Raw genomic sequence first — 12,947 nt, 5'->3', positions numbered from 1 at the left:
CATAATCAAGCCCCTCTGTGTATGGCCTGTAGAAGCTGGAGTAATAGGGTCAAGTAAATTCTGGTCTTATAGCATTATCATGTCAATACCATACATAGAGATTATTAGATACAGACTTCCTTCATTTTGCTACTAAGAGAATATCTCAGTATTGCTACTGAGAATACATAATGCTGTTTTGAAAGAATAAAATAGCACTCTTGCTAAAAAAATAGAAACCTTAAAACAACATAAAATTAAGAAGTTATTTTAGATTTCGCCACCTTCTCAAACACATTGATTCAATTTCATTAAAATGAAAGATCATGACTTTCTTTCTGGATTATAATAAATATCCAAAGTGAAAATCTACTTACATTTTTCTATAGAACTATAAATGTGGAGCTGGAAGTTTTCTGTCGCTTTCTCTTCATTAATTTTAATGCTCACAAAATGTGTCATTTTGTAAGTTCTTTATGTCTAGCCCTAATAATAGGTATTTAAAAATATTAACACTCAGTGGCTAGATCTTGGTTTCTAACATCATTCTTTAATAAAAGGGACTAGGACTCCTTGGAGAAAAGGCTGATTCTAAGATGAAGCAGGGAATATGTGAGACGGAGCTTGAAGTGTCTTGTAGTGTCAGAATGTAAAGAAGTGCTCAAAATTTCCACAATAATGGGGTTATGTCAGAGGGACTCAAGAGCCAACTGAAAGATCTCCCAACTGGAATTATCTGAGCAACAAAATAAATAAATTGGGATTGGATTATAACCCAAAGTATAAAATAAATATCTGTACTGATATAAATATGTGATTGGATAGATAGATAGATGATAGATAGATAGATAGAGTAGATCAGTCTCCTGTGTGGAAGATTTCAGTAATTCATCATCATTCCTCACTCCTTAATTGTGGGTTACACATAATGACTTTCTTCCAATGGTACAGTTGGGGAAGGGGAAAAAGAAGTAAGTCCAGAATGGACATGCCTGACAGACACTCAGCCAGGTGATCAAGGTTAAGATCAACAGTGATAGATCATGCTAATAGTATGGGCCCTTCATATGATGGGATGAGGTCATCAAAAACAAGGAAAGTCGGAGAAACTGGCACAGCCAGAAGCCTGAGGAAACATGACAATTAAATGTGAATAAGGTATTTTGGACGAGATTCTGTTACAGAAAAGGGGCATTAAGTAAAAACTAAGGAAATCTGAATAAAGTATGCATTTCAGTTAATAGTAATGTCTCAATATCTGTTAACTGATTTTAATGTACTATACTAATATAAGATGTTAATAAGAAGGAAACAGAGTATGAGATATGTGAGAAGTCTCCATATTATCTTTGCAACTTTTCTGTAAATAAAAAAAACTATATTAAAATGAAATATTTACTAGAAGAAAGCATCTAGTCAGGATTTGGGGAGATTTAGGAAATGTTTCCCCGAACTTTTCTTATTTCCTTATTGTCTGATGAGTGGGTGCCCCCAAGGTAATTTTGGGTATGTGTGTACTTCCTTCTGCACTTGAGGTCAGTAGAGTTATTTGTATATAGAAACAGTTAATTTTGTGGAAAGTCCAAATTAGGGGCAGTGGTGTATCTGTAGAGTAGTATTTTGTGTTGCTAATGTCAAGTTTATGTTATCTATGAGGGAATAATATTTTGCAATTCTTATTGTTACCGTCTCAATGATTTTATTTCCTTTCCGTCATAATCAGGGTCTTTATTTACAATAGAGAAGTTAGGGCATAAAGAGAAAGGGATTTATTTTTAAGAAAATTGCCTCTGGTCCACTCCAAGAAAGTATGAATTAACAGATGCACAGGGAGACTTCAGCTGTGCTGTAGGCTGTCTCGTTGCATAGGTCTAAAAACACACATGTAGATTGTTCTGAAGTGAAAGAGCAGAATCAAGAGAAATTATGGAAAAATTTATAGTCAGAAATTTACAGGATGACTACAAATTCCATGTGAGGTAAAATTAATCTCAGAATATTGGTGATAGATATTTTCACTTTTTAAAATATAAATAGAGTTGTAGAGCCTATTACTGGAAGTGTATTAGTTGACAAGTAATTACTATTCTTTGCTAAAATAGTGCTTCATGTTATGCTTGGCTTTTTACAAAAAGTAGACAGTTTCTAAGCAAACTACTGTGATTTAATTTGGTCAGAACTGGAGGTTTTGTTTTAGTCATTACATTTTCCACCCAAGTTAATTTGGTTATCTGCCCTTGCAAAGTGGGGAGGATGGCAGGTCAGCAGTGGCAGAATGGCTGGAAACTGAGTCATCTTGACAAAATGTGGTGGGAAATTGCATGCTGTGGTTGCCTCTCTCTCTCTCTGGGGCTTCTGTCTGCCTGGAAATTGCTTCTTTAGGAAGGAGGCCAGTAGAGCACTGCATATTCTCCAGCATATTATTTTCTTCTGAATTAAAAGCCCTAGCAACTAAAGCTTATGTGATATCAAAAGTTAGCTAGGTAGACTGTCGTGTTCTGATAAGGTGTCCTGGGCCATTAACTTCTTAGTACCCCAAACAGTGAGGAAACAATGGCCTGGATAAAGAAAGGATGTTTACACTGTGATTGCCTCGCCTCTTTTTTTTCCTCCATGGCCAGATCTGTAAAAGGCACCTTTCTTTAAGAAAGAATGAGTGCATTATATGTAAAGTGCCATCTATTGGCATCAATCATCTGTCTTGCAAAACCACACTTCGACTAGGGAGGGGTTGTGTGCAAGCAGTTTTCATTCAGGGGTTTAAGAACAGACGAGCTCCTTCTGTGATATTCTCCTGAGACAGGCAACTGAAAGTAAGTAGGAGGATGAGATCTGAAACGGTTTGCCTGCATCTCTGCTTATAAAATAACCAGCAGTTCTTACATACGACTGGTCTAATCCTTGCTAGAAGTTGTTTGGGGTCCTGAGCTTGACCATTTATTCCTCGGAAGTCTGTAAAGCTTCATGTTAAACTTTATGGTGCTGCTTGTTTTCTTTCAAAAAGAGGCATTTGCAGGATAAACTCAATAACCCAAACCTTGCTCAAAGGTGCTTCTGTATCTAGACTTTGGCTTGACATCACCAGGTAAACCTTTGTTTGTCATATTAATTGCTTGCAAAATTCTTTATTCCCCCAGCAGGCCTTCTTAAGTGCCTCGAGAACTAATGCCTTGCTGCTGGAAATATCCGAGGCTGAGTCAGAGGATGAGTAGGTAGGCCCTGTGTGCCTGACCAACTATTAAGGAAGCAAAGTTTTTTCTGTCTTCCAGAAACTTGTAGGAAACGATGATATGACTTCCCAGTGCCTTCATCTCCTTTCCTTCAATAGTCTACTTCTATTGGAATACTTTGTGTTCAGTAATTTTTAGTTGAAAATAAAGAACAGGAGAATACAACGATAAAATTATTTTAACAAGTACTGGGTACTGCTGACAACTGGGGTGCTCGTGGCCCAGCAACGTGATGGTGCTTAAAACGCTTTATCAGCACTTCATGGGCTCAGAATGACACTGCCACCCGAAAGACATCTGTGCTTATTCCAAAATGCCCTCAGATGCAGCTGTCGTGTGTCTACACACCCGTTGTCCAGAGTTTCTGTACTTCCGTGCCAAGCCTTTCGCTGTGGAACCAACCGAACTGGCAAAACAGGAATGTAACAAACGATCCCCGTGATCTGAGTCAGATTAACTATTTATATGGAAGAGGGTCATAAGACATTATTATAGGAAGCACATGCACGAGGTACCCTGCCAGGACATGTCTTCCTGAAGCAGGTGGACATATGTAATTTGTAATCTGCAACCTCTCAGATATGCACTCCAAGCTTTGGATTATAATCAAATCACACTTTAAAAATGATCTTGGCTTTACACTGGCTATGTCAGTGCTTCTAGAGTTAAAAAAAAAAAAAAAAACCAACAACCAGCAGATAAAAACCTGACCAGTTACAGAAGATCCATTTTCCTCCTCGAGGAACTATTATTAGCTTTGTTCTCTCTTGGGGAAAGAAATGAGTTTTACTTTTCAGTTTAACACTTCAGGGAACATTCATCTTACCTTTAGTCAGAATCAGCTCTTATTAAAATCAAAGAACAAGTGGGTGAGATCCATCTTCGTTGTTTTAAAAACTTCACCATATTGGAAGATAGGAAACCCGGAAAGGACAAGACCAGGCTTTCTAAGTATAACGCACCTGAGTGAATCCTGACATTGTGTGCAAATTGAGTTGTCTTTTAGGGATTGACCTGACCTATTAATGTCATTGAATCAATATAGCACCTGAAGGCCGACTTGTGCAAAATTATTCTCTCTGCTAGATGTCAAAGAACAATGTAAGTTATGTTGATTTTCTTTAGAGAGCATCAGAGGATTCCACTCATGGATTCAACAACAGATGTTTAGCCCCTATGGTGTATTGGGCTAAAATACTTGGGATACAAAAATGAGAAAGACACAGTCCCTGTCCTCAGTATGGTTACAGCCTAGATGTGCCAATAGCGGAGGCAGATGCCTACACAGATTATTATAACACACTCTGATAAGTGCAGTATTATGAAAACACTGAGAATTGAAGCTCAGAGAAAACCTGCTATTTCTAACTGAATGCCACAGTTTAATTTTAAGCAGCTAAAAACCCATTTATGTATACCAGTTGTCTCTTTGTAAGAAAACTGACTCATAAAACTGGCTCATGTTTCAGCTGTCTGTGACCCTTATCTGTCGTGTGCTTTAATTGTGTCTGAAAGCCCCTGCAGGCCAGGGACCACTGCAGACCAGAGCTCACTCACAGTCTCATACTTAGTAGTTGTGACCATTCTTAAGTTTGCATATGCCCCAGGATATTGTAGGCATTGTATTGCCTTGAAGGGATCTTCACGAAAGAGGAGGATTTATAGTAAGCCAGGTATCTTAATAAAGTAGCATTTTCTTCCTGCTTCCTTCTATCTTACTTTGGAAAACTTTTTCTGTGAAAGGCCAGATAGGAAATATTTTAGGCTTTGCAGGCCATACATTTCCTGTTGTACTTCCTCAGTTCTGCCACTAGAGCAGGAAAGTAGCCACAGACAACATGTCAACAAATGGGCATGGCTTCATTTCAATAAAACTTTATTTACAAAGCCAGGGCCTGGGCCACATTTGCCCCACAGGCCATAGTTTGCTGACCCCTGCTTTATAAGCAACATTTTTAACAGTCTTGGTAACATTTAAAATGTACTGACCAGTAGGCTGGAAGGAGTAATGAGCATTAAACGTAGGGTCAGGAAACCTGTGTCAAGGTCTAGAGTCTCCCCTGCAGCTTTCCTTTAATCCACGTCAGTGACTTCCTTCAGTCTCAGTCTTCTCTTCAGTAAAATAAGGGGATGGACAAAATGACTTATAAGATGCCTTTAACTGGCATTCTCTATTTCTAGAAAGACACAGGAGTCTCCTGATGAAATTCACCATAAATAGGAAATTTGGAGAGATGTTTTGTATCCACAGGGATCTAAGTAGACTGGAACGTGGACAATGTTTCACAAAGTGAAACTTAGTAGGAAGAATTATAAAGTCTAGTACTTAGGTTCTAAAAAGATACAGACATGCAGACAGGCTGGGAGAGTCTTGGGGTGAAGCAGCACAGAGAAAGGTTTGAGCTGATGACTAGCTCATTATGAGTCAACAAAGTGGCTGCCCCACAAGGCAAGGTAGCTTTAAGCTGCATTAGTTGAGAAGAGTGCCCAGGAAGAGAAGACAAAGGCTCTTTCTAAGCTCTGTGCTGGCAAAACCGCACCTGAACTGTTGTGATCAGTATAGACACCACCCTTTAGATCAGACTTTGACACCCTGGAGAGTGTCCAGAGCAGAGGGCCAAGGTGGCAAGGGAATTCCCAGCCCTTCCTTGAGAGGAGATTGAAAGACTCGAAAGACGTGGCAATGTTTAGGCATGGGGGAGGGTGCAGAGACCAGGGATACCGACACTGCTTAACTTTGAGTTCGTATAGAAAATTACTTTTCGAAAAATTGTATATCTTTACATCTAGATTAGTACTCCAAATATAATAGGCACTCAAATATTTGTGGAAAGAACACCTCTAAGTATGTGAAGAACGTTCAAGTGGAAGAAATATTCTACTTGTTCTTGGTGGCGTCAGTGGCCGGAAGTGGGACTGTGGGAGGAAGCCACAGGCGACTGCCTTGTTCTCAGCATGCAGAGGGTAGCCTGCATCCTTGTGCCTGGGAAGCAGCCCCCCGTGCTGCTTCGGGAGTCCCTGGGGTAGTCTTAGCATCATCTCACCAAGGCTGGTGGTCACCTGGTAGCCACAGTGATATTCAGCTGCCCCAAGACAGTATTTCCATCATGTCACCTTAAGGCCTCTTTGGTCCTGAGAGTGTGCTGTGTTTGCATTTTTCTGCACACATAGGTTTCCTGTCTACACTCATATTTCCCACAGTGCAGTGAGGACTGGAGATATGTGAGATGATTTTAACTATTACACAGACATTTTAAAATATTTACATGTTTCTTTTGATGTGTATTAGAAAAAAAATAAAGCTAGCACATAATTTCATAAATAGTATGTAAGAACAGGCTACATTGGAAAAGCAAGTAAATTTAAAGTCGATTTAATGAAAAGTATTAAGTATACAACAGTACCTACATATTCAGATATGGCAACAGTTGAGAAAGTAGAATGTGAAGAGCGGAAGTGTGCTCTGAGGAAATTCTATTAAACTCTCAACTAAGACCTATAAAAGCCATTTTATTTTTCTTCCACCTCTAATAAGGTAATTTTTCTCTATCACACAGTCCCCTCACTGGACAAGACTCAGATGATTTTTCTTTCTTTTTCATTAAAAAATATGCAGTAATGCCCACAGAGAAAATTCCATAAGAGAAAAAAAAAAATACAGTGAACAAAAGAAGTCTTCTAAAACCCCACTACCCAGCTTCCCATTGCTTTTGTTCCCCTCCAGCATTACCTCCCGTCTTTGAACCCTTGTGTCAACTTGTCGTCATGGTATAGATGTACTTTATATTTTTCGTTTTAAATTTAGCATATCAAATCGCTTTGTTGCCAAGACTTCTTTGCTGCATTTGTCCTCTCAGCGTGGTTGGCCACTTGTCATTCCTCAAAGCTAACACAGTCGTTTCTCATACTTCACTTTGACCCTGATGCCTGTGTGAGTTCAGTGGAGTTTACACTGTAGTTCAGGTGCTGGGGCTTCAGCCTCTTCTCCAAATACCTTCCTTTAGGAAGCTTTAGACGCCTTCATTTTACTTGTCTATAATTTTCCTTGGTGTTTTATAATTTAAAGTTTTCGCTTGAATCCTATCATTCAATTTTTTTTTTGCCTCTGATCTCCCTAGGGGGTCTTGCATCTGTACTGTCCTTTCACCAATTCACAAATGACTCTTTCTTCCCCTGTTTCAGAATGTTTCAGAAATCCCTAAGAACTCCCTGTCCCATGGATGTAGGTAGCTGATACTCTCTGGTTTTACCCTGTTTAAATAAAGTATTTCCCATGTACTCCTTTCTCCATTACTTCGTTCCAGACATTGAAAATATTTACCTTTTTGTATGTATATACATACAAGCAAATTATTGGCATATTGCCTGTTTTGTCCATTATCTGATGTGTAGCTTTAGTTTTGGGTATGCTTCATGTAAATGTCCATTTCACTCTTCTGGGTCAAGACATGGATGAGATCAGGACTCATGATCACTCAGTTTATTCTGGATAGTCCAGATATGTGGGCAATTAGACTTGTAATGACTGTTCTATAGAAAGTTGAGCTCTGGGGGGCCCCTGAGTGGTTAAGTCTGACTCTTTGATCTAAGCTCAGACCATGATCTCAGGATTGTGAGATCAAGCCCTACTGCGGGCTCTGTCTCAGTGGGAAGTCGGCTTGAGATTTTCTCTCTCCCTCTCCTTCTGCCCCTCCCCCTGCTCACATTCTCTCTCTCTCTCAAATAAATAAATCTTTTAAAAAAAATGAACTCTGTAGAAAATGTGCCCAATATATAGAAAAAAAATAATAATAACTGTTTATTCTTTCTGTGGATTTTTTTTAAAGGCTGGATTACAGTGGACCTTCCAGAGAGTTTTTCTTCCTCGTATCCAGAGAACTCTTTAACCCATATTACGGCTTATTTGAATATTCGGCCAATGACACATACACAGTACAAATAAGTCCCATGTCTGCTTTCGTAGACAATCACCATGAATGGTAAGTATTTTTTTCCCCAACACTTTTTTTCAGTTGACTTTCTGTAATATTAGTTTTTTATAGGAACCCACATTTCTTTTAACATTTTTTTCCTTGGAGAAAATCACATTTTCAGTTTCATTTGACTCCTACTTTTGTTGTCAAATTTAAATATTCAGGCATTCTGCAAGCTAGGAATAGATTATATTCCAAAAGACTGATTTCAAGTGAACTGAGTAGAATTCAAAAGATTTTCCCTATCGAAAGAAAGTTCCAGATGGTGTTAGATTCCTGGCAAAATCCCTGGATCCCTCACTGCACCCTTAGGCATCTCTGAACTCTGAGGTGGGATGGGAGAAGGTCCTGTCCCAGAGGTCAGGCAGCTTCTAGAGCAGCCCTTGGGGAAGTGGCCAGCTTTGGGGATGAGGCAGAGCAGCTGGGACATTGGCTGAGGGCGATGGTGGTATTCTAGTAGGAGGGAGTGGGGATGGATGCCCTGGAGGAAGTGGTAGAAGAGAATCCCGGCAGAAGGACGTGGGTATGGGGTCACAGCAGTGACACTTAGCCTATTAGCCATTGAAGTTTGTAGCTAGGGATTGCCCCTTTCCTAATTTTTCACACAAAATCATCAAAGAAAACTTGTATAGGATTCCCCTCTGGGGATTATTTATTCTGAAAATCCCAAACTGCACTTTTTCCAAACATCCTTACATTTTTTAAATCCCTGCGTTTATACACATTAAATATCTTTATAACCCCTGTTTGCTTGTTCCTGCTTATTTTCACTGATAGTAACAACAAAAAAAGAACATACACAGAACTCATGGAAAAAGTTTCTTTGGGCCATGAAGGTTAATATTGGTGGGTGGAAAGCATTAATTTTTAGGACTTAACTCTTCAAATTAACTCCATTTAGGTACAATTTGGAGTCCTCTTAACTGTGTCTATTGCAGTTATGCTAAGTTAGGTGGAAATAAAGAAAAACAAAGCTGCTAGACATTAATCTTAAAATGGCTGCCTAATACTAAAATTGCAAATGGACTGTATGAACCTCAGCATGGATTTACACTTTTGGAAGGCATCAGACTTTCATAGAGGTAGAAACTTCAGGACTTTTGAAAGGGAAAATAAGTGTACCTCTCAGCAAATCCAGTCATGACTGATACATTCAGTCAAGTTTCCAAAGTGATTCAGAATAGAATTGAGCCTTTAAGTTTTAGAGAACCAAATGTCCCATGAGGAAACTCCCCCAAATGTTCACATGCGTAATTCTTGGATGGTGACAGTTTTCATCAGCAGTGGTGTTTGAGAGAGAATAGAGATGGGAACTGTCTCACTCTCAGATTGGGCTTTTCCTCAAAAGGGGATTGCTCCTGGGTCTATATGAGAGAAATCCTGCTAATATTCATGCAAACAAACTAGAAGGAGACAACATTCTCCCCACCACCACTGGTTTCATTCTGTCATCTCTGGGGAAATTTCGTGGGCATGCTCATGGGGAATTCATGTTGTCCATGTGGGGTGCTCTCTGGTGGATATTATTAACGTGAGGTGAAGATGGGGCAGTATCTCTCTAAATACCAGAGTGGAACAGATTTTTCAAGATGTGAATATTGGCCTAATGAAGACACAGGTTACAGCATACTCCAACTCTCATGGACCTAGTAAGCAATCGGTCTTGGACAAACTGAGATGATTAGAGCTAGATGGCATTCTAGAAAGCAAATAGAACCACTGAGAAACTGCTCCCTGACGTTTAAGCTGTCTTATGCTTTTCCTTCACAGGTTCCGGTTCAGTGGTAGGATTCTTGGTCTTGCACTCATTCACCAGTACTTGTTGGATGCCTTCTTCACACGGCCCTTTTATAAAGCTCTTCTCAGAATGTAAGAGTATTTTTACTGCTTGTGTAATGAGCATGTAAGAATGTAGTATTTCTTTTATTAAAAAGGGCCTTTTGTCGATGTCATTTATCTGCTTAGATTTCTGAAACTTACACAATTTCAAATATGATTACTGTGTTTTTCCTGATCCTTTACTTCTGTCTTGCCCCTAAAGTCTTAGTTTTGCTTTATTCTGGAAAATTTATTCTCATTTGTTGCAACACATGTTTCTTCAAAACAATTGTACTTCAAATATGGTACTGGAATTCCTGTGGTATTAATGCTGATTATTAATAGAATAGTTGTGGGTTAGTCTTGGTGACTCACAGCCCCCTGTCCTTTATGAGAAGCATTTTATATTTTGCTTTATGCAGACTTCAACTGCTTACTCTTGGTTCAAGTTTTCATTCTCCTTTGCTTTGTTTTTGTCTTATTTTTTATTTGTTTGCTTGTTTGTTAGAGGTGGGCTGTCCCGTATTTTTCCTGAGACCTCCCTATATACAAGGCAGTAATTTAGTATGGCAGATGAAAATCTGGCATTCACAGAACTTTTTCTTCATTGTTACCACAATGAAAGATTGCAGTTATTGTAAAATGTAGAGCAAACAGTTTCTGTCCTATAATCAGTAGTCATTTACAAGGCTGAACAGGAGAAGCCAACTGTCTGATAGGGGAGTCATAGCTCAAACTTGCAGTGAGGAAGCACAGAATGATTGCTGGGTTCAGTCCAGCTCGTTCCCTGACCAAGATCATGTACCTGCTTTCTGTAAAGTGGAAGCCTAGACTTCAAGTGAAAACCAAGTATTTCTAATTGGCTCTAAAGAGGGTCAGTAGGAAGACTTTTTGCTTTCCTCCCTTTTGGTGTCTGGGCAGACGAAACGCTGGGCAACTGGGCATTGTCCATCTGCCTGTCTGGTTCCCCCTGTCCCATTTTGCATTTCCCCATTTCACTGCCTTCTCTCATCTTCTCATATATGCTTTCTGAAAAAATCGTCTGTGCTGACGTGCCCTAACCTCCTTCCCACCAGTAACCTATAGAAGCTTTTAAAGAATATCTTTTAGTCCTTATCTTACTGGACAATTCTGCTGCTTCTGATACTGTTGACCACCCCAATCCCCAACCCCACGCATTTACTTTGAGTCTTTCCTCCACTGGTGTCCCTGAAAATATACCTTTTCCCATGTGCCTAGTCACAGTTCATGGTGCCAGTATTCTCAGGTCACTGACAGAAATCGGCCATCACCCTCAAACAGAGATGGCAAATACGCAGCACCTACTCTACTCTTCCCTACCTCCCACTCCATTGCCAGGGTGTAGTTCACAAATGTTTATGGTCCTTTTTCCCACTGAACACATTGTGGCCTTAAGGAGTTTTTCAACTTACAGGACTCAAGACAGGCAATTAATCAGAGTTGGCTTGCAACATGAGTTCATTGGCCACCCCTATTTTGATATCCTTCTTTATGCCCCCCAATAAAACCATTTACTAATGCCCACGTTTACCTCCTAAATAAGTCTTAAGTGCATCTTCTCCTGTCCACCCTTAGTAGCTGTGCCCTAAAAATAAAACTCTTATTTTATTTTGCCTGGATTACTATAGTGGTCTTCTAATTGTCTCCACCATCTAATAATAGCCGCCCCTCCCCCCATTTTAAGTAATCCTCTATACTGTGACTTCCAGAGAACAATTTAAAATCAAATCTCACATCTGATCATGTCATTTCCTGTCCTAAAATCTTTTGGTAGTTCTGAAACACCAAGATCCTTAAGATTATATTCAAAGCCTGGTCCCAGCGACCTTCCTAGCCTTCTCTGGACATTCTGTCTCGCCATTAACTCTTGGATCCTGCCAATATGCTTGAGTATTCTCCATACTCCATGCCCTTGTGCTTTGTTCATGTTTGTCTCTCCTTCTCCCTCCTTTCTGTTTCCCCTTCTCCTCCTCTTCATTCATTCCCCTTTACCTCTCTAGCTTTTAAAGAGCCTAAAAATTTTGATGTAGGTATTATCTATTCCAGAAAGGTTTTCCTGAATCTCCAAGTCGATGTAAATGTCCTGCATTCTTGCTGTGAGAGCTTCCTGTATTTGCCTTGTTTTTTTTTTAATTGGAGTGTAACATACATATAAAAGATATGCAAATTATAAGTGTTACCCAACCTAGGCCATCACCATCACCTTATATTGATTTACCTACTTGTGTGCCTGACTCCCCAACTAAACCATTAGCTCCTTGAGGGCAGTAACTGTTTATCGAGTAGCTGTTAAGACGTCTGGCACATACTTGACACCTAATAAATGTTTAGACAGAACCAAACAAAATGGTCTTTGAAATTTGGAGTGATGAGAGGAAATTTCAAAATAACTAAAGCAAATCAAGTGTTACTACCTTAAAATAGGGCCATATAATACTAACTCCACCTTATGTAGTCCTGTCTCCGTGATAAAAAAAGAGGAGAGAAGTATTGAAAACCATTACAATTGTAGAGAGATTCTGTGCCTTGCTGTTTTCAGAAACATGGATAGAATAAGAACGATAATGAAAAGGGGGTGCATGTGAATGTGGATCACAGAACCTAGTCCTCAAGAAAAAATAACAAAGCTGAAGTGCAATATAGAAATGTACCTCGGGTTAGGAGAACAGTGTTTTAAGGTAGTATATCGTAGCCAAAAGAATATGGGGCTCAAGTTGTCAACCTGAGTTCCAGTTCCTGCTCTAGCACTCATCGCGGGTGACGGGGCCAATGGCAGCCACTCTTTGCACCCCAGTTCTGTGTCTGTAAAAGAAAGGACAGCCTGGTCAGGTTGATTTAAGGCATTTTATGTGTCCAGATTTTTAAACCTTATACCAGATTTCTGAATTATTTAACCAGTTTGGTTACTGAATTTGACTAAGAACAT

The 12,947-nt window shown here is 39.5% G+C and overlaps 1 protein-coding gene across 2 annotated transcripts in view; it reads left to right on the top strand.

Moving 5' to 3' along the window:
• HECW2 (HECT, C2 and WW domain containing E3 ubiquitin protein ligase 2) overlaps window positions 1-12,947 on the top strand; it is a 355,090-nt gene that overhangs the window by 319,741 nt on the left and 22,402 nt on the right. For both annotated transcript variants that reach the window (XM_057303656.1, XM_026492284.4), the window contains exons 22-23: window positions 8,036-8,188; window positions 9,953-10,051. In XM_057303656.1, coding sequence (XP_057159639.1) covers window positions 8,036-8,188; window positions 9,953-10,051 — 252 coding nt within the window. The remainder of the gene's footprint in view (window positions 1-8,035; window positions 8,189-9,952; window positions 10,052-12,947) is intronic.

Source organism: Ursus arctos, unplaced genomic scaffold, assembly GCF_023065955.2.
Source record: "Ursus arctos isolate Adak ecotype North America unplaced genomic scaffold, UrsArc2.0 scaffold_1, whole genome shotgun sequence".
NCBI lineage: Eukaryota > Metazoa > Chordata > Mammalia > Carnivora > Ursidae > Ursus > Ursus arctos.
The sequence above is the reverse complement of the archived record's forward strand: the minus strand, read 5'-3'. Positions and strand labels throughout refer to the sequence as shown.